We start from the raw sequence: 27,727 nt of genomic DNA, 5'->3' as shown, positions 1-27,727 counted from the left end.
CTCAAATGCCTGAAGCCAGTTAAAACGAGAGTACATGCAGCCGAGGCATCATGCAGCAGAGTTGTGCAGCCCTGCTCTAGTGACATGTCTGCTTTGCATGCAGTGTTTTGATGTGTTTCACACTTTGGTGTGGTGAAGTTGTACACATAGCCATTTATAGAATACAGCAGGTCAGTCATTTCCTGTGGTATTCTGAAAAGGGAAGTATCTTTGCCCAGTGTAAAAGCAAAGGGGGAGCAGATCTGCTCAGTATCTAAAGATGAAAGCCATTGTTGAAGTCACCATCTGTCTTATTACAGGTATGTTTTTGTGATTTGCTGATTCAGTAAAGAGTGTTTAATTGTTGTCAACTACTTATAAAAGAAGGTTGATTTTGAACAGGTCTGAGTTTCAGGACACTGATGACAGCACTGTGATTCTCTAACCTGGAATACATGTAATCTGTTCTGAATGATTCTGTATACAGTAACACAGAACTGGCAATCTTCTCCAAACTGTATGCACTGACTATTTAGAATATGTTCACTATTATGAACGCGTGAGTGTCGGTGTGAGTTTATAGTGCTTTACTGTGATAGATGAACGCGTGAGTGTCAGTGTGTGTTTATAGTGCTTTACTGTGATAGATGAACGTGTGAGTGTCAGTGTGAGTTTATAGTGCTTTACTGTGATAGATGAACGCGTGAGTGTCAGTGTGAGTTTATAGTGCTTTACTGTGATAGATGAACGTGTGAGTGTCAGTGTGAGTTTATAGTGATTTACTGTGATAGATGAACGCGTGAGTGTCAGTGTGAGTTTATAGTACTTTACTGTGATAGATGAACGTGTGAGTGTCAGTGTGAGTTTATAGTGATTTACTGTGATAGATGAACGTGTGAGTGTCAGTGTGAGTTTATAGTGATTTACTGTGATAGATGAACGCGTGAGTGTCAGTGTGAGTTTATAGTGCTTTACTGTGATAGATGAACGCGTGAGTGTCAGTGTGAGTTTATAGTGCTTTACTGTGATAGATGAACGCGTGAGTGTCAGTGTGAGTTTATAGTGCTTTACTGTGATAGATGAACGCGTGAGTGTCAGTGTGAGTTTATAGTGCTTTACTGTGATAGATGAACGCGTGAGTGTCAGTGTTAGTTTATAGTGCTTTACTGTGATAGATGAACGCGTGAGTGTCAGTGTTAGTTTATAGTGCTTTACTGTGATAGATGAACGCGTGAGTGTCAGTGTGAGTTTATAGTGATTTACTGTGATAGATGAACGCGTGAGTGTCAGTGTGAGTTTATAGTGCTTTACTGTGATAGATGAACGCGTGAGTGTCAGTGTGAGTTTATAGTGCTTTACTGTGATAGATGAACGCGTGAGTGTCAGTGTGAGTTTATAGTGCTTTACTGTGATAGATGAACGCGTGTGTGTCAGTGTGAGTTTATAGTGCTTTACTGTGATAGATGAACGCGTGAGTGTCAGTGTGAGTTTATAGTGCTTTACTGTGATAGATGAACGTGTGTCAGTGTGAGTTTATAGTGCTTTACTGTGATAGATGAACGCGTGAGTGTCAGTGTGAGTTTACAGTGCTTTACTGTGATAGATGAACGCGTGAGTGTCAGTGTGAGTTTTTAGTGCTTTACTGTGATAGATGAACGTGTGAGTGTCAGTGTGAGTTTATAGTGCTTTACTGTGATAGATGAACGCGTGAGTGTCAGTGTGAGTTTATAGTGCTTTACTGTGATAGATGAACGCGTGAGGGTCAGTGTGAGTTTATAGTGCTTTACTGTGATAGATGAACGCGTGAGTGTCAGTGTGGGTTTATAGTGCTTTACTGTGATAGATGAACGCGTGAGTGTCAGTGTGAGTTTATAGTGCTTTACTGTGATAGATGAACGCGTGAGTGTCAGTGTGGGTTTATAGTGCTTTACTGTGATAGATGAACGCGTGAGTGTCAGTGTGAGTTTATAGTGCTTTACTGTGATAGATGAACGCGTGAGTGTCAGTGTGAGTTTATAGTGCTTTACTGTGATAGATGAACGCGTGAGTGTCAGTGTGAGTTTATAGTGCTTTACTGTGATAGATGAACGCGTGAGTGTCAGTGTGAGTTTATAGTGCTTTACTGTGATAGATGAACGCGTGAGTGTCGGTGTAAGTTTATAGTGCTTTACTGTGATAGATGAACGCGTGAGTGTCGGTGTGAGTTTATAGTGCTTTACTGTGATAGATGAACGCGTGAGTGTCAGTGTTAGTTTATAGTGCTTTACTGTGATAGATGAACGCGTGAGTGTCAGTGTGAGTTTATAGTGCTTTACTGTGATAGATGAACGCGTGAGTGTCAGTGTGTGTTTATAGTGCTTTACTGTGATATATGAACGCGTGAGTGTCAGTGTGTGTTTATAGTGCTTTACTGTGATATATGAACGCGTGAGTGTCAGTGTTAGTTTATAGTGCTTTACTGTGATAGATGAACGCGTGAGTGTCAGTGTGAGTTTATAGTGCTTTACTGTGATAGATGAACGCGTGAGTGTCAGTGTGAGTTTATAGTGCTTTACTGTGATAGATGAACGCGTGAGTGTCAGTGTGAGTTTATAGTGCTTTACTGTGATAGATGAACGCGTGAGTGTCGGTGTCTGTTTATAGTGCTTTACTGTGATATATGAACGCGTGAGTGTCAGTGTGTGTTTATAGTGCTTTACTGTGATAGATGAACGCGTGAGTGTCAGTGTGAGTTTATAGTGCTTTACTGTGATAGATCAACGCGTGAGCGTCAGTGTGAGTTTATAGTGCTTTACTGTGATAGATGTCTTCTGTAATGCTCCACACTGCACTCATGATGATTTCCTGCATCAGGTAGGGAGTCCTGCTCAGTTTGAGGGCTCGGCTGAAACACAAACTAGTAGACACAGCGTGTCCCCAGGACTGGAGTTGAGAAGCACTGGTTTAGAAGACCCGAGGGTTTTTCTATAGTTTGGCTGTTATATTAATTTAAACATGTTACTAATTCTGTTCTCACATGAATTTCAATATTTGTATTAGGATCTCATTTGTTGACTCTTAATACCAGTTTTAGGTTCTGTGAAGGCAACTGAAATATTTCATGGGATTGAAGGTGAAAATGTAAAGATTGAATGCCCATATCAACATGAATATAACGAGAATGGAAAGTACCTGTGTCGTGATTCCTGGCCATCATGCAGTGATGTAATCAGAAGTGGCGAGCCTGAGACCCTCGTTACTGAGGGGAGATTCTCTCTGTATGATAACCGCTCAGCGAGAGTCTTCACCGTGACCATCACAGAGCTGACACTAGAAGATGCCGGGATATATTACTGTCGAATTGATAGAAAGATTAAATTCGACGAATACACTGAAGTGAAAGTGACTGTCAATAAAGGTATGTAATCAAAATCATTGTAATAATTACTCACCCTAATGACTAAGTTATAGTATTATTATTATTTGTTCATTTAGCAGACGCCTTTATCCAAGGCGACTTACAGAGACTAGGGTGTGTGAACTATGCATCAGCTGCAGAGTCACTTAGAATTACGTCTCACCCGAAAGACGGAGCACAAGGAGGTTAAGTGACTTACTCAGAGTCACACAATGAGTCAGTGGCTGAGGTGGGATTTGAACTGGGGACCTCCTGCTTACAAGCCCTTTTCTTTAACCACTGGACCACAAAATCCAGAGATGGAGACACATTTTTTGGAATATTGATGAAAGCAATATAATGAGAGGAGTTGAACACAAAATCACCCATCTAGCAAACATGTGAGAGCAGTGAGCAAAAAAATACATGTTAGTTTCAGATGTGCAAGACAGCTCATCTGCTGCACTTTGATATGAGATGCTCAGTTGGCTGGTGCATCCGAGTACATGACTGCACATATTCAGTCTCTAGAGTGACAGAGTAGACTTGGTTACAGATTTAACCCACGCGATCCCTGAAGGATTTTCAACCTTAAGAATAACAATCTACACCCTTCCACACACCTTGCAGTCATGTCTTTTGGAATAGGTGCTATCTTGGCTGCATGATGGCAATACTTCTTATTTACAGTGTTCTGGCACCCATTTGTTTTGTTTGTCAGAACTCTACTGTACTGTATCTTGTAAACTATTAATATGTCATTTACTTTACTTTATGTACAGATAATGCTTTCTTTTAATTGTTAGAAATCCTGTAAATTAGTTAAATATAAGGGTAGAGTAGCTTAATAATTAATGTACTGCCACTAACTATCTGCTATATTATGCAGTATTATTTGTCTCCCCTCCTCTCATTTCCTGTCTCTCCCCACTCTCCTCATTTTTAAATTGCACTTCACAACTCTGCTAAACTGCTTCTTATAATTCACTTTAACTTGAAGAAGCACTACTGCAGAAAAGCCAGACATTTTCTTCAAGCACTTTGCATGCAGCTTTGCAGAAATGAGCACAGTTGCTATTTCTGATGTAGTTAAAACCATCACAGTTGCTGAGACTTTAGATAAAGTATGATTACCGTCACGCACCAACTTTACTTCCCCCTTTTCTATTCAATACGTGTAAACCAAAAAAAAAAAAATCACTGAGGAGGTGAGGAATTGGTAAACAACTGCAACTGTGAAATACAGTAAGGAAGTTAAGAAAATACAGTATGCGATGAACTGAGGCAACAATACACAGAATGACATTGTTATACATTCATTTGGCATCAAACCTAACTTGGTTGAGGACTCGCTGGTTGGCCATAAGGACGAGGCAGAGACACCTCCCAATAGATAACCCTAAATTTAAAGAGGTGGAGATGGGGAAGGTGGCGGGTTATGATTACGAATGAGTCAAAACAAAGACCAAGGGTAAGTGAGCAGAGTATTTATAGTGCTACAGGCTTGAATTGCTCATGTGGAATTGCTCATGTGGAAATGTAATTATTTAAATTGGAGATGTGAAGATTGGTGTCTGCCTCCTGAACTTTACTTATTAACTTCATATTGTTCCAATCAAACCCCCTCTCTCTTAACTATGGTTTTCTTTATCAGATGAGCTTCTTCCTCTGTACATTGGCTTGTGCAGGTCTCGGTTGTGTTTCAGTTGATTTATCAATAAACCACAAGTTTGTGTCATGCTGAGTTTCCTCTGTCAATGAGCTTTAGGACACACAAGAAGATGGCTGCAGGACATGAGTAATGCGTTTGGACAGATCCTCTGCAGTTCATTAGCATCTATGCAGATGTGACAGGGATGGCTGTGTGGTGGTGGCAGGCCAGATGCAGGAAGAAAACAATGAAGCAAGTACTGCAGGGCAAGGGTCGCAGCGTGCACTGTTTATTTAAACAAAAATAACACAAATAAAATAACAGGCTTTAACAAAAAAAAACACACACTGCTCACAGAACAAAATAAAAAAGATAAAAAACAAGTCACAAACACAAAATACAATATGATACTAGGACAGGCTGGGCAGTTGCTGTCACTGTTAAGGAGGCTGTGTGGTCCAGTGGTTAAAGAAAAGGGCTTGTAACCAGGAGATCCCCGGTTCAAATCCCACCTCAGCCACTGACTCATTGTGTGACCCTGAGCAAGTCACTTAACCTCTTTGTGCTCCGTCTTTCGGGTGAGACGTAGTTGTAAGTGACTCTGCAGCTGATGCATAGTTCACACACCCTAGTCACTGTAAGTCGCCTTGGATAAAGGCGTCTGCTAAATGAACAAATTATATTATACTGTTCCTAGAATGGTTGATTTTACTTTTGATTTCCTTTCTCCTCTCACTCTACTCTCCTCTGTACTCCCACCCTAATTCCAGATAGCTGCAGGCTTTTATGCAGGTGACCATCTCTCCATTGGCAATAAATTAAACAATTCATTAATTAATAAGGAGATGGCCATCTTCTGCTTGAGGTCTTTAATTGTGGATGGGGCTTAATTAGTTGTGTAATTGTTGCTAATCGGTAGATGGTCACCTGCATAAAAGCCTGCAGCTCTCTGCGCTCTGGGTGGGAGTTTTGAAGTGGGTGTTCAGAGGAGGAATGAGAGCGAGCAAGGAGCGAGAGAGAAATAAAAGTGAATTTAAAACGTATAGGTTCAGTGAAGGCGATCGCCCAGCCTGACCTGGGTTTTGTTATTTTGTGATCGAGATTTGTTTTGTTTAACTGTTTTGTTTTGGCTCTGTGAGCAAAGTCTTTTTGTTAAAACCTTTTATTTTATTTTTGTATTATTTAAATAAACGGCGCACGCCGTGTCTTTTTGACTGCAGTATCTGTCACTGTTTTCTTCTTGCCTGACGTCACCACTCGTCCATCCCTGTCACATGTGGTGTCCAGAGTGGGATTAACAGTGCCTCTGGGACTCAGGTCAGAAAAGGTACTGCAGGAAAGGGTACTGCAGTTTTTTTTTAGTTTTTTTTCTCGTTTTTTCTATTGCGTGTGTAGTGAGGGAGAGTACCTGCTGGTTCTTCCTCCACCTCCATGGGAGGACTACTTGTCGCTCCCACCTTCACCAGCAGAGGGAGAATACCTGCTGGTTCCACCTCTACCAGCAGAGGGGGAGTACCTGCTGGTTCCGCCTCCACCACCGCCACCAGCACAGGGAGCATGCCTGCTGGTTCTCCCGCTGCAGCCAGAAGGGGAGGATCCCCTGCCGTCTTAGCAGCCAGAAGGGAAGGAGCCCCTGCCGCTTTCGCCGCCAGAAGGGGGAGGAGCCCCTCCCGCCTTCGCAGCCAGAAGGGGAGGTGCCCCTGCCGCCTTCGCAGCCAGAAGGGGAGGTGCCCCTGCCGCCTTCGCAGCCAGAAGGGGAGGAGCCCCTGCTGCCTTCGCCAGGAGCAGAGAAGCAGGAGCTGCCTCTGCTTCCACCACCACCCGAGGGAGAGGAGCAGGAGCTGCCTCTCCCTTCAAGACAGGATGGACCGGGACAAGATGCTGGCGGTCCGCAGCTGCCCTTGCATAGGCTGCTGAGCAGAGCAAGGGGTGCTGGGTTGCTGGGTTGTAGCAGCTGAGAAAAGGTCCAACCCCAGCACCACCGCTGGTCCTGGCTCCGCTACCGCCGTCGCCTTCCGAGGTACCGCCGCTGCCCTGTCGTACATCGTCTGGGGATGCCAGTTCGCCATCGTGTGGGGACACCTGCCTTGCACCGCCCAAGGATGCCTGCCTTGCACCGCCCAATGATGACTGCCTTGCACCACCCAAGGATGCCTGCCTTGCACCACCCAAGGATGCCTGCCTTGCACCACCCAAGGATGCCTGCCTTGCACCACCCAATGATGCCTGCCTTGCACCGCCCAATGATGCCTGCCTTGCACCGCCCAATGATGCCTGCCTTGCACCGCCCAATGATGCCTGCCTTGCACCACCCAAGGATGCCTGCCTTGCACCACCCAATGATGCCTGCCTTGCACTGCCCAAGGATGCCTGCCTTGCACCGCCCAATGATGCCTGCCTTGCACCGCCCAATGATGCCTGCCTTGCACCACTCAGAGATGCCACTCCCGCTCCGCTCAGTGATGCCACGTTTGGATCGCCTAGGGTTGCCTGCTGCTCCGCATCACCTGGGACTGCCTGCTGCTCTGCATCACCTGGGACTGCCTGCTGCTCCGCATCACCTGGGACTGCCTGCTGCTGCGCATCGCCTGGGGCTCCTGAAGGTTCCACTTCGCTTGGAGTTGCTGTGTCTTTTGCTTCTCCTAGTTTTGCTGCCTGTCCTGCTTTACCTGGGGTCACCGAGGGTCCTGCTTCACCTGCGGTCGCTGCCGGCTCTGCTTCGCCTGGGGTCACTGCCAGCTCTGCTTCGCCTGGGGTCGCTGCCAGTCCTGCCATGCAGCAGGAAGTACTGTGGCCAGAGCCCCACAAAGCGGAGCTGTCGGCCATGAAGAAGGGGGGGGGAGGTCAGGAGACCAGCTCCCCCAGCCACACTTTCGCGGCAGGAAAAACGGTGGCCGGTGACCCGGAAGAGGGAGCTCCTAGCCACGAAGAAGTGGGGGGTGGAGGACATTCCCCCATGGCCGCCCCCAGAAACATCTTGCTTTCCCCTCTTCCGGGACTATGAGACTGAGGGGGAAGGTGGCCGTAGGGCCATGTGTGCTTCCACACCACATAAAGATAGTGTGCATTGCCTGACTGAATTGTTTACCTGGCAAGGTTAATCCAAGAGTTTTATGACAATATAATTTAAAAACCTGAACAAAAAAACTCCATGAAACACTGCAAGAAGCCCGTCATTATTGAGACCTCTTTTTTTCAGCTTTGAAGTGTTTTGCTTGGAGGTCTATGGCATACAGTACGTTATATAGTGTATGTTTTCTGTTGCTCTTCAAATGCAAATATTTTTACTTGACATGTCTAGTTTGGCCGCTATGGTGTCCCAGGTGTCTTGCTTCTTTAGCGTATCCTGATAATCTGGATGGGACAGTTGAGGGCATTTTTGCACCCTGAAAACCAGTCTTTCGTTCGCCATCTCTCACTGTATATAGTGCAGATAACGTCACACAACAACACTTCAGTGGATTGGTCTAGATGGAAATTTGCCACGCGGTATTATTAAAAGATCGCTCTGGTTTCTATCCCGTGCGGTTTTCCGCTGTGCTGCTTTTCCGTTCCACACTCAGTGTAATTGCACCCATTCAAAACAATACGTTCCATTTTTTCCGCTTTCCACTACCGCACCCAGTGTAATCAGACCTCAAATGAAGTAAAGGCAAGAGGCTGCTTAGGGTTTGGTTTGGTTTTTTAGCCTCCCCACTTGTCACAAGCCGCTACTGAAACCCACAGACTACTTTACATAGTTCTGCACTAATGGTATAATATGTTTAATTTATTTTGAATTAGAGGAATGTTAAGCAGTAGAAACCATGTAATAATTTTCAATTATTTTCCTTTTCTCAGCTCCGAAAACCCCCCCCACCACAACTCGTGCCACATGCGCAAGTACCACCCCTTCCACCACTACTGTGAAGGGGAACACAGACAATGGACAAACAAGGGATTGTACATCCAGCAGCCCTGCAGGTAATTCATTTAATCAGTGTCCTTTTGTAAGACCTCTATACTTCCAATCCCTGCCCATCGGAGCACCATTGCAGAAAAGCAAGAAAACTTTCTTCACGCGGTTGGCATGCAACTTTTCAGAAATGAGCAGTTGCTATTTCTGATGTTGCTAAAATAAGCACAGCTAAAATGAGACTTAAGATAGTGTGATTAGGGTCAAACACCAAGTTACATTTTTTGCTTCCCCTTTTTCTCTTCAACCTCTATGAACCAAAAATAAATAATGCACTGAGGAGGTGAGAAATTGCTAAACAACTGCAGCTGTGAAATACAAAATGAACCAAAAGAAAGAATCAAGATGCAGACAGGCGTTACTGTGGTTGAAACTGAGACACTGTGGCATTCAGTGCGTTTAATGAAACAAATCAAAGATTTAAACAAAAACCACACGGCACTTGAGGCCAAAATAAATAGACAAACAAAACAGACAGTGGACGAACACAAACAAGTACAGTGCTGGTGCTTCCAGCACTCAAAGCAATTATTTATTTTCTTACTTTTTTATTCTCCTCTCCAAACCCGTTCTCCAGTCACGAACACACAACCCCTAACAAATGAGATGTGCATCTATATATACAATTATGCTGGGATTCAATTAGCAATTAATTATTCACTTGAATCCCAGCATGTGAACTAATCTGTGCAACCCCATGCTCACATATTAGGCACTTTAAATGCACGTGAAGTCAAGTGAATCCCTGTGCCTAAATAGAATTATACATTTTAAATGATTTGTGCTACACACACCCATTTATATCCCGTGCAGCAACTACAATACACCAACATTTACACACTACATACAACATAAAACACAAAACTACACACAGGGGTGGGGCACATTGCCACACCTAACCTAACCCTAACCGACCTAACCCAGCATGGGCCATGGGCAACAGTGTGGAGTAGTGGTTATGGCTCTGGACTCTTGACCAGAGGGTCGTGGGTTCAATCCTTCAATCTCAGGTGGGGGACACTGCTGCTATACTAAAATAAATAATAATAATTGTGCATCTTGTTGCAGTTTCAACACTCATGGTTTGTCTTTGTTGTGTAAAAACCTGTCCATATGCGGAAACTGCTCGTGCTGCATCCACAGAGTTTGGTGGAATTGACAAAAAACAGCGTGCAATTTTTGCCATGTTTCGGATTCTGATTTCATACCTCAGCCAGAAATATTTACAGTTTTCACGGTAGGCAGTCAAATGTGTGAAATCGTGAATTTTACACAACGAGACACTAGTGATCCATCGCTTGCAGCATCTGTGGAGTAGCGGTTAGAGCACTTTGTTCTTGACTGGACGTTTGTGAGTTCAATCACATGTGGGGGACACACTGTTGCTTTATCTAGATTGGTCCAGTAAAAAAAAAACGACTGTATAAATGGGTAATTGTATGTCACAATTGTAAGTTGGCCTGGATAATTGTGTCTGCTAAAATAATAATAATAATAATAATAATAATAATAATAATAATAATAATAATAATAATAATAATAATAATATGTGTGTTTGGTTGAAACTTGGATGGGAGACTGCCTGACAATACCGATACTTCAAACTTTTCTTTGAAGTTTTACTTGTATTATTAACAAATAATAGATTAAACAGCAAAAATGAGCTGATTTACTTTTAATTTATTGAAATTGACCACAAAGGGTCATCGCTATTGAAATAATTACATATGAGAAGTTATAAATATATTTATTTCACGCCTCCACCCGCTGTTTTAAGTGAGCGCAACAAACTCAGGAATGCATTGATCATTAATACATTTTAAAAACAGTGTCACAGCATGCATTATATTCGGGCCGGGACATTTCAGTTTGATGTGAATAAGCAGAGTGTGACATTAACAGAAGTGACAGTGAAACCTGACTGTATTATGGCTACGTTTGTCTTCTTTTCATACATTTACACTGTAAAACACGAGGCTGAAGTTGGCTTATTCGCCAGCTTCTTATTCACCTAGCTTCTTATTTGCAAGCTTTTAAGTGCATAAATATATTTGTCTACGTTGAAGAAGTAACCTTGCATTTATAGGGTTAAATCACTTTGGGCCGCCGATTTCTCTGCAGGTACCTGAAGAGGGGCACCCCCTCTGCAAGCTACACCTGTATTTAGCTCGGCCCAATGTGGTTTACTGGGGCAGAACAGCAGGCAAACATGCCACATATGCCAATTGCACAGGTTCTTCGCTGGAAAAAGCCTTGCATTTAAAGGGTTAAATCACTTTGGGCCACCGATTTCTCTGCTGGTACCTGACAAGGGGCAACCCCTCTGCAAGCCCCACTTGTATTTTAGCCGGCCCAACGTGGTTTACTGGGGAAGAACAGTGGGTAAATATGCCACATATGCTAATCGCTCAGCTTCTTATTCGCTTTATGTATCTATGTTGAATAAGTAGCCTTTCATTTAACAGGATAAAGCATGTTGGGCCGCTGATTTCTCTGCAGATACCTGGCGAGGGGCAAACCTCCTGCAAGCTACACCTGTATTTAGGCTGGCCTAATGTGGTTTACTGGGGCAGAACAGCATGCAATCATGCCATATATGCCTATTGCTCAGCTTCCTATTCGCTCTATGCATCTACGTTGAATAAGTAGAGGAATTTGTGGCACAAAGTGATTTAACCCTTTAAATGCAAGGCTTTTTCCAGCGAAGAAGCTGTGCTATTGGCATATGTGGCATGTTTGCCTTCTGTTCTGCCCCAGTAAACCTCGTTGGGCCGGGCTAAACACAAGTGGGGCTTGCAGAGGGGTTGCCCCTTGTCAGGTAACTGCAGAGAAATCAGTGTCCCAAAGTGATTTAACCTGTTAAATTCAAGGCTACTTCTTCAACGTAGATGAATACATGTATGCACTAAAAGCCAGCGAATAAGAAGCTGAGCGAATGTGAAGCTGGCGAATAAGAAGCCAACTTCAGCCTCGTCTGTAAAACCACAGACTTGTGAAACGTTTGTATGTAAATGGAATGTGTGTATAATAAAAAAGTGCTCTATTCCTAAACAGCAGTGTTTATACCTCATTATACCTGGACTCTTGACCGGAGGGTTGTGGGTTCAATCCCGGGTGAGGGACACTGCTGTTGTACCCTTGAGCATGGTATTTTACCTAGATTCAGAATTACAAACTGGATAAATTGGTAATTGTATGTAAACATAATGTGATATAATTGTGACAATTGTAAGTAGCCCTGCATAAGGATGTCTGCTAAAAAATAAGTAATAATAATGTAAATGCAATCTACTGAACTATTTGTATTTGACTTGGTATTTGTATATTCTGAAATATAAGAATTTGCATTTGAATTTCAAATCATGGGAAAGCTTCAAAAATATTTCAATTTTAAACACTTTTCAGTATTGCTGGTAAAGTTGATTAACCTAAAAGATGCAAACTAAAGGACACTTTTGAGAACTTCGTGTTTATTAAACATAACAAACAAAACAAGTAAAAATAATAATTGTGCAATGCACACATATATAAATATATACATATAGACATGCTCAAATTTGTTGGTACCCTTACAGCTCATTGAAATAATGCTTCATTCCTCCTGAAAAGTGATGAAATTAAAAGCTATTTTATCATGTATACTTGCATGCCTTTGGTATGTCATAGAATAAAGCAAAGAAGCTGTGAAAAGAGATGAATTATTGCTTATTCTACAAAGATATTCTAAAATGGCCTGGACACATTTGTTGGTACCCCTTAGAAAAGATAATAAATAATTGGATTATAGTGATATTTCAAACTAATTAGTTTCTTTAATTAGTATCACACATGTCTCCAATCTTGTAATCAGTCATTCAGCCTATTTAAATGGAGAAAAGTAGTCACTGTGCTGTTTGGTATCATTGTGTGCACCACACTGAACATGGACAGAGAAAGCAAATGAGAGAGTTGTCTGAGGAGATCAGAAAGAAAATAATAGACAAGCATGGTAAAGTTAAAGGCTACAAGACCATCTCCAAGCTGCTTGATGTTCCTGTGACAACAGTTGCAAATATTATTAAGAAGTTTAAGGTCCATGGAACTGTAGCCAACCTCCCTGGGCACGCTGCAAGAGGAAAATCGACCCCAGATTGAACAGAAGGATAGTGTGAATGGTAGAAAAAGAACTAAGGATAACTGCCAAAGAGATACAAGCTGAACTCCAAGGTGAAGGTACGTCAGTTTCTGATCGCACCATCCGTCACTTTTTGAGCAAAAGTGGGCTCCATGGAAGAAGACCCAGGAGGACTCCACTTTTGAAAGAAAAACATAAAAAAGCCAGACTGGAATTTGCTAAAATGCATATTGACAAGCCACAATCCTTCTGGGAGAATGTCCTTTGGACAGATGAGTCAAAACTGGAGCTTTTTGGCAAGTCACATCAGCTCTATGTTCACAGACGAAAAAATGAAGCTTTCAAAGAAAAGAACACCATACCTACAGTGAAACATGGAGGAGGCTCGGTTATGTTTTGGGGCTGCTTTGCTGCGCCTGGCACAGGGTGCCTTGAATCTGTGCAGGGCACAATGAAATCTCGAGACTATCAAGGCATTCTGGAGCGAAATGTACTGCCCAGTGTCAGAAAGCTCTGTCTCAGTCGCAGGTCATGGGTCCTCCAACAGGATAATGACCCAAAACACACAGCTAAAAGCACCCAAGAATGGATAAGAACAAAACATTGGACTATTCTGAAGTGGCCTTCTATGAGTCCTGATCTGAATCCTATCGAACATCTATGGAAACAGCTGAAACTTGCAGTCTGGAGAAGGCACCCATCAAACCTGAGACAGATGGAGCAGTTTGCTCAGGAAGAGTGGGCCAAACTACCTGTTAACAGGTGCAAAAGTCTCATTGAGAGCTACAGAAAACGTTTGATTTCAGTGATTGCCTCTAAAGGTTGTGCAACAAAATATTAGGGTAGCGGTCCCATCATTTTTGTCCATGCCATTTTCATTTGTTTTATTATTTACAATATTATGTTGAATAAAAAATCAAAAGCAAAGTCTGATTTCTATTAAATATGGAATAAACAATGGTGGATGCCAATTACTTTTGTCAGTTTCAAGTTATTTCTGAGAAAATTGTGCATTCTTCGTTTTTTTGTGGAGGGGTACCAACAAATTTGAGCACGTCTGTATCTCATCATTTATGTCAGTTTTTCACAAACTTGGTTCTGCGGGCCCACTATGTCTGCTGTTTCTGTTCCAACTAAGTTCTCAATTATTAAATTGATCCCCCAATTGAACTAACAATTAGTGACTTAATGCAGTGTTAGAAATAACTTGAAATATCCAACTCTTTTGGCTGCTTTCACAAACCCTGATCAGCACTAACCTTGGACTACCTTACCTGAGTTAACATTAGGTAGGCCTAGATTAGTGCTAATTGAGGCTTGGGCAGGCAGCCATTTCTACAAATAATTCAAATGCTCTAATTAGACATTTTATTCATTCAACTGAGGGTTCAATTCATAATTTAAAGCTCCGTTGGAACACAAATCAGCAAACACTGGGTCCTCAGGACCAAGATTGGGAAACACTGTTTTATGTAACTTGGGGTGCATTCACGACACTTTTTTGTCGGCCAGATTGCAGACGGGAGTCTGCACGTAACGTCACGGTCTTTGCAGATGGAGCGTGGACAGATCTGGTAGATGAATAACAGTTCTGAGCAGAATCAAAATGGAGGTGATGTTGAGAGAAATTCTAATCGCAGAAGTGGATGCAACCGAAGTTCCCTTTGTGCTCCACCAGCTTCATAATTTGCAGCATGATCAGAAAATGCATAGTAGAAACAGTCCCTGCTATAAAGAGATAATATAAACATATGTTTTGTGATGTGAGACTAATTAATGAGTATTATAGTGGGCAGGATTCCCCCCGCCCTCTCACAAAGAGGTTGTTAAACAGTACTGTATTTTGATCTGGGACAAAAATAGTTCAAATACTTGCACATATGGTCACATATCTCACTTCAACTAACTGTTATTAAAGCTGATTTATTATCCTTAATTCAAAGAAGGTTATTCCCTGTTCGATAGTGTTTTATCAATAACCAATTACACATGCTGAAAATAACAGAGCAGTTTTAGGTTCATTTCAACCGTTTAGCATTATTTTAAACCTTTAGAATAAATATCTGAATATTTGAAAAGTATAATAACTGTGTGGAAAAAGAGTCAAATCATTTTAATTTGTATTACAAATCATTCATAAGATAATTAATGACATGACTCGAAGGCGATTCACACCCCAACTAGGTGGCAGTAACACATGGAGTGAGGATTGTATCTGCTTGCTACACACTTCTTTGTCAGTCAACGCTCGTCTATTGTTTTGAGCTGCGGCTGCTCCAGCGCAGTACCTCTTGAGAAGCTGCGTGTCTGTGCAGACTTTTAAGCCTGTGGATATGTGACCTGGTGACGTCTTTTCTGTCTGAGTTCACGCAGACGATGAATTTGGACAGGTTTTCCGCAGACTTAGCAAAGTCTGCGTATCGTGAACGCAGCCTTGCTTCCTATATTGGTACATACCTGTTAATTATTATGATGTACATGATTACTGTGTTTATGTTGTTATTATATAAACTGCTTTCCTTGTATGTCACCTTGGATAAAGGCCTAATTCATGTTAATAAATTAACATTTGTTGTATGGGAAAGTATTTGAAGTCCATTTAGCATTTGTCACATATTTGCATTTGTATTTAGTTTGGTAGTAAATGTATGACATTTGCATTTGTATTAAGCAAATTTACAAGAACATTGACATTGCCACTGGACTCATCAGTGTCCTACTATCTGGAAAACACAAGTATGCTCAAAACCATAACCATCACATTTAACAATGGAGTCACCCATACCTTTCAACATTTATGTTCAAAGTTTGAAATCATGGATAGAGTCTACATTGTTTGACAGCAGTTCCCAGTCATTGGTGCTCATGCAATCACCATTCACACATGACTCTACAGTTATGATGGATCTCCTATGGACAAAGTTTTGTTGCACTTTCCACAGTTACTTCCTTAAGCGGTATCCATCTTATCAACTTTGACTCCACCTGCATCTACGCATGTCAATCTGCAGTTGAAGACTACCATCGGCTCAGAGGAATTTATTGTCCGAAGTTGAAAAGCTTGAAGAAGACTAACACGCACAAGGGACACAAGGTAAAGATCATGTGCATTTCATTCACCGAGCAATCATTAATGTTCAGGAACAGCAAAAGCCTCAGTCTTCTAAGAGAACATTGCACTTACACATCTGTTCAGAGGATTGAGCAACCCCAATTTCACCTCATGCTATGCAAATGCAACATTGCAGTACCTTCTTCACTTGCAACCTCTCAAGGATTCATTAAAACACAGTCAACAAGAGGCTATCAGGAGCTTTGTTCATAAATAGGATCACTTGCCATCCACTGCATCTCTAACTACTGTAGATATTTGTCACATCTTAGGAGAACCTTTCAATAGAGGTGAGCAGCAACATGTTGCAGAGTTTCTCCCCAAATTGTCTGAAATTTTCCTTGAAGTAACTTGCATGGTTTCAGTCACAATAATTCATGACATTCTATGTACTAAATGTAACTACTGCTCATCAAACCGAGAAGTGTTGTATATTTATCCTCTACATGTACCTGCTGGTACAGATTCCATGTGTTTGGAAGAACTCATTTATAGAAATGACAAATGGGCAATGATTCCTGGTAGCAAATGTAGGCAATGCAAAACTACTCCAATCATGAAACGTGGACTTATTCAATGAGCAGGGAGACTGATTGCAGTCCAGCTTATGCTTTGGGAAACCAAACCAGACGGGACCGTTACAAAGTGACACAATGCTAAGTTTACTGCTGTGCAGAAGAGCACAATTACTGTGGACAACAGGAATTACCAATAGGATTCCATTATCATACACCAAGGACAGGATGTTACTTCAGGACACTCTGTGTCTGTTCTTGCTGTGGGTGCTACTGGAAAATGGGTGCATGCAAATGATGCACTTATTGAAGTCAAACCATGGCCAAGAAATGTAAAGGACATGTATATGGCCTTTTATGAAAGGATCTAACGCTTTACAAATGCCTTAGCTTAAGTTCATAACACCACTATATCAAGGAGAATAATGTTAGGCACAATTGGAAAGGGGTCCAAGATTCACACAATTCTTGCTTCTAACTTGGCGCCTTTTTTTGATCGCTTCACTCCACTTTATCGCTCTTTGAATGACTTGAAGTGACTGAGAGACACGCTCACACACTGAGACACACACACACTGAGATACACACACTGACACACACATACTGACACAAACACACACACATTGAGACATACACACAATGAGACACACACACCGAGGCACACATACACTGAGAAACACACACAGTCTCAGTGTGTGTGAGTGTGTGTCTGTCACTTCAAGTCATACAAAGAGCATTTCGAGTGGTTTGAACTTGCAACATGACGTTCTTGAAGAGCACACAACCTTATTCCGCTGCTCCACTGCGCATTTCAAGTGGAGTGATAAAGTGGAGTGAAGCGATCAAAAAAAGGCGCCAAGTTAGAAGCAAGAATTGTGTGAATCTTGGGCCCCAGCACCTTTCCAATTGTGCCTATTTGCTTGATGCTTGACAAGATTGGCCTAATTGCTTCTCCTAACTTGGACTTTTGTGTTTGATATCACCCCTTTAAACGGCTGTTGCGTTTTTCTAACTTGTTTTTTTACATTGACTATGTTTTTATTATAGATGGCATACACAAAAAGAACAAGAAAAAATTAGAACAGTGTAGCAGCAAAACTAGCCTTCATCAGGGTGTAGTCTCAACTGGCAATTCTTTTCAGATGTATTTTTCTTCCATTGTATTACTCTATTCTGCTCTTTTACTGCGTTCTGCTGACCTCTATTCTACACGCTCCACTCAGGGGCGGATTTAGACCTCATTAGGCAGCTGTAGAAAAGATCGATCTTTATTGGTTACAAGTAGCTGGACTTGAGCTTGATACAACCAATAAGTTCAAGCAATGAGAACGTGTATTTATTTACTTTTTAAATTGTAGCATTAGCACATGAACACAACCCAGAAATGGCTGCAAAAACACCAGACAAGACACCGAGAAATATTAAACTTTTTTTACGTCTTTAAGGTAATCTAGCTAATAAGTCTTATGAACCTCAAATGAAACCATAAAAAGTAAAAACAAAAAATCAGTCTACCGTAGCTGACACTAGAACAAAATGTTACTTAAATTTACCTAAAAATAATTTGTGTGGTGTAGATACAAGGCTAGATCGGCCCCTGCCACTAAATACAGTCTAATCCGCTGTGTTTTCCTCAGTGTATTTAGTGCTCGGGCCATTTTAGAGGTAGAGTTGTAAAAGAAAAGTGAACACATAACCAGTGTGGCCTCTTTGCAAAAATAAAAATAAAAGATATATTTTTTGATAAAAAAAGAAAAAAAAAAAAACTCTTCTAAAACTGTACAGAACCAAAAATATTAGGTTACTTACCGTAACCCTGGTTCTCTGAAAGAGAAGATGATGCCCATTGGGTAGGTATTGCTGAGCTCTCTATACCAGAGCTGCTGATAGGCTCCTTTCTGGGATGATGCACTCAGTCTGCCCACCGAGGGGATAAAACTGTCATCCAAAGGAAGCCATTTTTCTTTTTCCGTCGACCCGTGAGGGCGTCCGATGCGACCTTGCTGTGGTGGTCATCTTCTCTTTCAGGGAACCAGGGTTATGGCAAGTAACCTAACGTTCCCCTTCAATTCGAAGATGACCACCAATGACATTACATATGGGATAATGTATACCAGAGCTGTCGCGAGGGAGAAGGAACGGCAGCATAGGGACACACAAGCACTGTCTAACCCAGAGGTTAGAGGTGTGAACTTACACCCTCAAGGACCTTTGTGCCTAAAGAAGGATCCGCGTACTCCTCTGCATTCCCAGACCGCTCCCCAACCCAAGTTGGAGGTGTCTGTTGTCACCACTTGGCAGCTCAACACTACTCCCATTCGCACACCTTCGCTCAGATGAGAGGTCATCTGCCACCAGCGTAGGGCTATCGAGCACGCAGGAGACACAGTCAGCCGACGGTGTCTGTCACGTTTGGCATTGAGGTGGAACGCATTGAGCCACGCTTGTAGCGGGCGCATGCAAAGCACACCCAGCTGAATGGCCGATATGGTTGCGACCATCAGACCCAATAGTTTCTGCCCCAAAAGGAGGGTTACCTGCGATCCCTGCTGAAACAGGGAGAAGCAACCCTGGATAGCTGCAACTCTGTCATCTGACAGGTATGCACGCATCATACTAGAGTCCAGCTGGAGCCCCAAGTACGTCGTGCACTGCACCGGTGTAAGCCGACTCTTTGCATCATTGATGGTGAGGCCCAGCCTCGCCAGATGCTCTGTCTCGCGACTGGAACAGATCAACCAGTTGTCGAGATAGTTTATTACTCTGATCCCCTGCAGCTGCAGGGGAGCCAAGATGACGTCCACATACTTTGAAAACAAACAAGGAGCTAGGGAGAGGCCGTGTGCCAGCACAGCAAACTCATAAACGCTTCCTTGAAAAGAAAAGCAGAGATAATTCCTGTGCTCTGGACGAATGGGATTGTGAAAGTACGCATCGCTTAAGTCCACGGTGGTGAACCAGTTGCCCGGACGGAGGGACTGGAGAACGTGATGGTGCGTCAGCATTTGGAACCTCCTTTCTTTTAAGAACCCGTTGAGGAGCCTCAGGTCTAAGATGGGGTGAAAACCGCCGTACTTTTTGGGTACTAGAAAATACCTAGAGAAGTATCCCTCTCCGTGGGAGGTGGGGTCTTCGAGAAGAATGGTTCGCTTGCCGATCAAGGCGGCTACTTCGTTCTGAAGAACCGAGGCCTAGAAAGGGTCTGTTATGAAAGTATTTGTGATGCCTCGAAAGGGAGGAAGTCCCAAACAAAACTGAAGCACGTAACCGTTTTGCACGGTGGCGAGCACCCAGGAGTCTGAGGTGCAAGCACGCCAGTACTGTAGCTGTTGTGCCAAAAAGGGGGCCTGAGGCCGCCAGCCTGAGATGGGGCAGTTTGGGGTGCCTATTATTATTATTATTTATTTCTTAGCGGACGCCCTTATCCAGGGCGACTTACAGTCGTTACACGATATCACATTATCTTTACATACAATTACATTATTTTTTACATACAATTACCCATTTATATAGTTGGGTTTTTACTGGAGCAATCTAGGTAAAGTACCTTGCTCAAGGGTACAGCAGCAGTGTCCCCCCACCTGGGATTGAACCCACAACCCTCTGGTCAAGAGTCCAGAGCCCTGACCGCTACTCCACACTGCTGCCCTAGATTGCATTTAAATAATAATTGAAATGCAATCTACTGAACTATTTGCATTTGACTTGGTATTTGTATATTCTGAAATATAAGAATTTGCATTTGCCCTCACCACTACTCCACACTGCTGCTATTTAGGGCGCTGGCCCTGAAAACCCCTCCTGTTACGCTGGTGTGAGGACTGGCCACATCCTGCATTCCCTCTGCCTGCCGGTTGGGCCCGGTTGTTTGCTCCTGGTGTGCCCTGTAGGTGATGCCTGTTCTGGTGGAACTGTTCTGGTGACAGTCCGCATCTGAGGAGCTCACCAGCGGTTCGACCTGCCCCACGCGGAAGTGTGGGGAGGGAGCAACGCAACCACCTGCTGTGGTTGAACTATTTTTCGTCTCACATTACTAGGGTCCTGTGTTTTACACAACCTGCTTTCTTAGGCTGAATATGCAGTGAAATATATTATTCATAAAATAGAATAAACAGAATTTCAAATTACATTTTTTTTATTAAATATTTTGACAGTGTAGAATCTTTATTAGGGTTGTTAGATAAGTAAGGTAATTTTTTTGCCTGAGCCAAAGAACCTTCTAAATATGGGCTGGGAGACTTGCCTTAAATATACACATTCTGTTTTGCTGACATATGCTACTACTTTCATGATGTGTGTTTAGTTATTGAGACACTCAGAAGCAACAGCCAATGCTGCAACTGAGGAGAAAATCACTGAAAAGGCTCCAGTCAAAACAGGTTTTTCATGTGATTTACTTTGAGTTACTAAGGTGTTTCCTGGGTGCTCAGCTCACCGCTTATGCTCAGCTCACCGCTACCACCCCTGCACTGACTCGGGAGGGTGAAGACGAATACACGCTGTCCTCTGAACCGTGTGCCGTCAGCCGACCACTTTTTTTCACACTGCGGACTCACCATGCAGCCACCAAGAGCTACAGCGTCGGAGGACAGCGCAGCTCTCGGGCAGCTTACAGGAAAGTCCACAGGCGCCTGGCCAGACTACAGGGGTCGCTGGTGCGCGGTGAGCCGAGGACACCCTGGCCGACCTAACCCTCCCTCCCCCCGGGCGACGCTCGACGAATTGAGCGCTGCCCCCTGGGAGCTCCCGTCCTCGGTTGGCAAAGGAATAGCCTGGACTTGAGCTCTCAACGAGCAGACTATAGGGAATATCCTGCACTCCACGTGGAACGCCTTTACCGTATGCGCCACTCGGGAGCCTGGAAATTTGTCTTTTTTATTCTTTGCTTACACGCACTCAGAAACAACACATTCTTCTGCCACTGGGAAGAAAACAAGCAGGCATTCAGTTAAATTAGGGCATCAGTGTGGAGTAGTGGTTAGGGGCTCTGGACTCTTGACCAGAGGGTCATTGGTTCAATCCCAGGTGGGGGACACTGCTGCTGTTCCCTTGAGCAAGGTACTTTACCTAGATTGATTCCAGTAAAATAAAAACTGTATAAATGGCGGAACTGGCAGTAGAAATCCCAGTTATTTTTTTTTTTGTATTTGGTCTGTGCTTTTGAGGAAAGCAATAACCCACTACTGGGTGTGCAGTGGCACCACTCTTACTTGTGTGCTGTGAGGCACAATGTCAAGCAGCCTCACCTTGGAAATGTAGGAAGAATGGTCTATAACAGGTTCAGTCCATGTGGGCCGCAGTGTTTTCTGGTTTTTGTAAGAACCCACCAGTGGGTTGTGTGGCATGCTCAGGTCGGTTGCCACAATTTCATGATTATTGTTACTTTTTTGGCAACCCTAGACCCTGCAGTAGGATTAGCTTCTGCCTTCAGCAGCTATTTGTTTATTGTTATTGACTTTGAAAAACTTGAGAGCTACTAACCCATAACTGGAAACTTGAACTATTTTGGTCTTACATTACTAGGGTCCTGTGTTTTACACAACCTGCTTTCTTAGGCTGCACTTCATTCCTCCCACCACAAGGTGGTCATGTAGTCTGCTTAATTAAACCACTTATAGATTAAAAATCTCCCGATTCCTTTAATCATCTCAATTAGTCATTCTATTAACATGCATTGGTGCGCTGATTAGGCGGCAGCAGCAGCAACGGACATTTATTTAGTCATGCATCCCTTTATTACTAATACGTCTTATTCAATATGATTTCTTAGAATGTGTAAATAAATCATTTAAATGTTTCCGTTTACTAGTAGGAACAACAAAATATTATTGTCAACAAAATATTTAAAAAAAAATAAACAGCACTGATTCCCGGAACAATTTATATAAAATACTGAAATTATAAAATCAATGCTGTAGCATATATATTACAAATATAACATAATAATAATAGTAATAATGCAAGGTTGTTTGCAAGCAGCACATTTAGTGTCTCTAACTGTTTCATGAAAGAAAATGTCCCATGCATTAAGTGTTGCTATTAAACTGAAGCATCGTCAGTTGGTTAACCTGCCTTCTTTCATAGATTGACGTTGTTCTGTAAAAACTTGGCCATAAGAAGAAACACTTCTTTCAGCATCTACAGAATTGGGAACAAATGACAAATATATTTTAGGCTTTCGTGTTAAATTGGGAAATCATTCTTCAGCTTTAATCCAAAATTCATTCAAAGTCATTCTACTGTTGTTTTCTTTTGCATATGGTAGGTATTTGTCCATTTCTGATTTACAGTCAGCATCAAATCCTGGAATAGAATATAATGGGAGGCCTTCCAGATCCAAACTACACACTTGTTGTGGGTCAAATATCATTACTGCCATCAGAAAGTTATGAGCTGGTTGAATAAAATGTGGTTTCTTTTTGCATTGACCCAGGTTGTAGTAATTAGTCAGTTTTTCAGAAACGTCATGGAAGGTTTTTACACATAGTTTGTTTATTGTGGCATCTGAGCTGTGTACCTCTTGTTCCATTGCTCAGTGTGTATTTATTAATTCTGCAACTTTATTATTTGTTTGATGGACTCTCACTTCACGGCTTTCAAACCACTGAATCAGATCCACTAGTCCCTTGGCATGCATCTCAATTAGGGAGAGTTGAGATTTTAAACTTTTCACATCTTTGAGCAATTGTATTTCTTTTGTATTTGTATTCTCGTCAGTAACTACAGATACACTGTCAGACATCTTTACCAGTTGTACAATTTTCATCTTGTGTAACTCAGCAATTTGGGGTAGATATTCCCTTCTCAGTTGACCTGCTGTAGGAATTGCTCCTGCATTTTTTACATTTATCCATTTTTTCCAGGGGAATATTAGCACAAACAAATCCCTCTGTCAAATCGAAAATAACATCTCGTCGGCGTTCAGAATTTTTGTTTTTTACTGGAAGACGCCGTCTCATAGCCGTCAGTCTCAGCCTTTTGTTTTCTGTGTTTTTCTGATGATAAATGGCAGCCTATTTGTGACTTTCGAGTGTGGGCCAAAGATAAATTGAAAGTTCTGCAAAATAAATTCCTCCCATCGGTGTACAGAACACCAGGTGGATATTGTTGCATGCGTTCGCTCAATTAAATGATTCCATGTTTAGGTCTCTCGATTTCTCTTTTATCGCATCCATTTATTCAATTACCATTTATACTCATCATAATTAGCTGTTTTTTCTAATTAGTCGAAGTGTAATGTATTGATTTTTTAATTGTGAATTTGATTACTATAACTGGAGTGGCTGCAGGGACATCTAGGGGATAGCAGTTGAATTACAATTGAAAAAAAACAGGTCGCGTAAAACGCAGGACCCTATACATTACATGAAGTGGACAATTAGGGTTACAAGTACTGAGTAATTACTTATGTGCTTACATTGTTTTTACTTTGGCCAATCAGGAGAGACTGACTTTGCAACTTCTATGGAAGATGGCATGGTTCCTGCTAGCTTCATTTTACTGACAGATTTCTGAAAACTCAGGCGATCATTTCAGTGTTTCTTTTACAGTGTTTCAGCAATACTAAGTGAAGCAACAGCAGCAGCAGCATTCAGTGCAATGAGGCTTTCTTGCTCTAGCGGGTTTGTTATTGATCTCCATAGTCACATTGCTCTAGCAGGTTTGTTATTGATCTCCATAGTAACATTGCTCTAGCAGGTTTGTTATTGATCTCCATAGTAACATTGCTCTAGCGGGTTTGTTATTGATCTCCATAGTAACATTGCTCTAGCAGGTTTGTTATTGATCTCCATAGTCACATTGCTCTAGTGGGTTTGTTATTGATCTCCATAGTAACATTGCTCTAGCGGGTTTGTTATTGATCTCCATAGTAACATTGCTCTAGCGGGTTTGTTATTGATCTCCATAGTAACATTGCTCTAGCGGGTTTGTTATTGATCTCCATAGTAACATTGCTCTAGCGGGTTTGTTATTGATCTCCATAGTAACATTGCTCTAGCAGGTTTGTTATTGATCTGCATAGTAACATTGCTCTAGCGGGTTTGTTATTGATCTCCAAAGCCACATTGCTCTAGCAAGTTTGTTATTGATCTCCATAGTAACATATTAGTGGTCCTTTAATGCAAACATGTAATTCATTCTCTCACATATTTTTTCTTTCATTCTGTGTACATCATGTTACTTGATAACAATATGACTAACTGAAGGAACAGAGCCTCTACTAGATCAACTACGTTTTCATCAAAAATGACAACTTCATTAAGGTCATTTAAAAAAAAAAATGTTTTTAAGATGTCGCAGTTAAGTAAAGATATGGGGCTTGTTTGGTTATTATTCCTGCCAATTGGTTGATTTAGCGGTGACTTCAAACACCAGGTCTGTTCCAGACTGGAGCCGGGTTGAAAACAATCCCAGCAGGAGTACTGTGTATGCAAGGTTTTAGGTTTGCTTACTGCAAAAATCTTTCACAGTGTGTCATTTCCGCACAGTAGTAATGACCTGTTTGGTTCTGCCTCTCATCGTGGGGGTGTGTCCATGGCTCCTTGTCATAATGGCACACCCACCAGACAGTTCAAGAACCAATCAATCCTTGGCTATGATTCCCTGGAAACAAAAAATAACTGATAGTGTGCCATGGGTGCAGGTGTTTGGCACTCCACATGCATTCAAGAATCCAGTGATGAGGCTGTCCCTATTACAAAGAACTGTGCTGGCGAGTTTGAAGTATTCTTTATCTTGTAGTTTTACTCACCATGAGCCATAGGAAACCCCAGTTTCTTCCCAACATATTTGCAGAACTTGACCCACCCGTTAATCGCAAATTAGAAGCCCAGTATTAATGGCAGGTTCCCGCTGGGGTAGAAGGAATAACCTTCTGATAAACAAAAAAGATGCCATCAGTACCAGGTTTGTAATTTGCGATTAGCGGGTGGGTCAAAGTTTTGATTTGGTCCAGGCCTTAGTTTGTATTTTATTCTGTTTTAGAAAAAGTGTTGGTAAAAGCGAATTTATGTCAAACCCTTTGTAAATATAGGCCTAAATCTCCAGTATACAGTAGTTGAGAAAGATGCTATTTCTGGTTAAAAGACCAATCAAAATGTAAAATAGTCATTGTAATGAATCTAAAGCTGTCCACTCAGAATTGCAGAACTAGAAGTACTGTACATTGCGTCCAGTTACTATGTCAGGGACATGCTGAATGAGAGCAGTGGCTTCTAGATGTTCCCCGACACACCAGAACTGGGGCTTCAAGTGTTCAGTTTTTATTTGTGAGCATGTGATGTCCCTTTAGAGTACACTGCAGTGCAGTATTCAGCATGATAATATAAGAATTCATGATGAATACTAATTTCTGTAATGTTCAGGGATTTTAATTCTATGTCTGCAATTCATGATTACGGCTTCTGGTTTTTCATTTTTTATTTTTAATCACCCTGTGATGTCCCTTTAAACCTATTTTAAGCTTCCTTAATCAAACTCTAATTACCAAAGGAACTTGCTTCCTTTTACCCTTCTATATCTTGAGTTAACAAACAACGTGGCCTCTGCCATTGCCAATCCACTATAAATTGGGGCCCACCTAAATATCAATGCCTGGCTTTACAGGTCTGCATAAACCACTTAGAAATGTTCCACAAATTGAGTTTGCAGTTGCAAAGTGGGCAAGAGTGGTGAATAAATGATCAAACAACCAAGCAGGAGGCATTTAAAAATCACAGCTGTATTGTAGTATGTTTGTTTAACACTGTGCTTTAAATAGTGCCACTCAAACATGTCACCTGACAAGCATGGATTTCCAGATGAGATGATCTTGTGTAAATGCTCTCTGCGAATGGAAAGCACATTTTCCTGAGCTGTTTGTGAAAACAGCAAGAGGACACTACGCATGGCTCATTTGCATATCAACCTCCTCCATTTGCCTTCATTTCCACGACGCTGGGTGACACCATGGAAACCTGGAAAGTATATGGCCATTTTTCATTTGTCTTGAGCACAATGTCTGCAGTAAATTAGAAGACATATGCTAGCTATAATACAGTGATGGTCAATGTCAAATGATGATTTTTATTCTGGATCTTGTTATTCCCAGGTTGGTGTTTGAGAGAATCCAAGGGACCAGCTTAAGTTCAAGACTGCATGACCACACAAGCACTTGGCATTAGCTATTTACTGCTCCACGTCCCTTTTCATCCTGTAACAGGTTCAAGAATGCCCTGTTCAAATTGATTTCACACTTGTATGTTATTATTTTTATTATTATTTTATGATTTGATTAGTGCACGCTTTGTGTTGTCTGACACTTTTTGATAATTGGCTTCTCCACCTGCTTCCCTATGTTTGCCCTGTTGAGCAAATAATAATTGAATTATTGATCAATTTACGCACCTGAATAAAAGTAGCACATGTTGGTGTGTCTGTGCAGGAGTGGGAACGCAGTGTTTGGAGCGGGGGACGACGGGTGAGAGAGACTGAAACGGACCAGTAAATGGAGCATCCCGACAGTAAGTATTGGGCTGATGGTATGCCGGTGTGGAATAATAAGCACGAACGGCTCGAGTGTTTTTTAGCCTATTTGGTAGTCGATTGGAGTTTAAGAAGTGCACAGAATAGGTTATATTGCAATGCTGGTTTCCCTCTCGCTCTCTCTGTGTGTGTTCCCTCCCCCGCACGGACATTGTGTGGTGTGGGTATTTGTACTTTTATACCGTGGTATTGTTTTTATTATGTTTTACTGTGTTTTGGAATGTGTATCTTCACTGTATTGCTGGGTAGCAGAGTTGTTGTATTTGCTGTTTAATCCATGACCTCATTCATGTGAACCTTGTTTAACTGCTTGAAATCTTGCTACCTGTTAATAGGTGAATGGAATTGTTGTTTTATAATCAGTACCATTTGAAACTAGGTGTTGTTATTGGAAGTTTACAATAAACAAATGCTTGTTAAAATGTATCTGTGATTTTCTTGGTGACCTTGTTACTACATTCTTAGATCTGTTATCTGAATAAAAAGAACCTAAAGGATCTT

At 42.0% G+C, this 27,727-nt stretch overlaps 1 protein-coding gene across 1 annotated transcript; it reads left to right on the top strand.

Annotated features, from left to right (window-relative positions):
* Nucleotides 1–225: 225 nt before the first annotated feature.
* On the top strand, nt 226–27,617 carry LOC131705324 (CMRF35-like molecule 8). Its single transcript, XM_059007755.1, has 4 exons — nt 226–299; nt 3,047–3,376; nt 8,847–8,969; nt 26,793–27,617. The coding sequence occupies exons 1-4, from the start codon at nt 260–262 to the stop codon at nt 26,825–26,827; spliced, it is 528 nt and encodes a 175-aa protein (XP_058863738.1). The 5' UTR covers nt 226–259; the 3' UTR covers nt 26,828–27,617.
* Nucleotides 27,618–27,727: the final 110 nt, after the last annotated feature.

This window comes from Acipenser ruthenus, chromosome 35 (genome assembly GCF_902713425.1).
Source record: "Acipenser ruthenus chromosome 35, fAciRut3.2 maternal haplotype, whole genome shotgun sequence".
NCBI classification, from domain to species: Eukaryota; Metazoa; Chordata; class Actinopteri; order Acipenseriformes; family Acipenseridae; genus Acipenser; species Acipenser ruthenus.
The sequence above is the reverse complement of the archived record's forward strand: the minus strand, read 5'-3'. Positions and strand labels throughout refer to the sequence as shown.

Bases quoted from the DNA above. Each gene is read 5' to 3' on its own strand.
- LOC131705324 (XM_059007755.1), top strand. From the start codon at position 260: ATGAAAGCCATTGTTGAAGTCACCATCTGTCTTATTACAG. The intron at 300-3,046 runs GTATGTTTTTGT...TCTTAATACCAG, and splicing joins CACCATCTGTCTTATTACAG to TTTTAGGTTCTGTGAAGGCA. The intron at 8,970-26,792 runs GTAATTCATTTA...TGTTATTCCCAG, and splicing joins TACATCCAGCAGCCCTGCAG to GTTGGTGTTTGAGAGAATCC.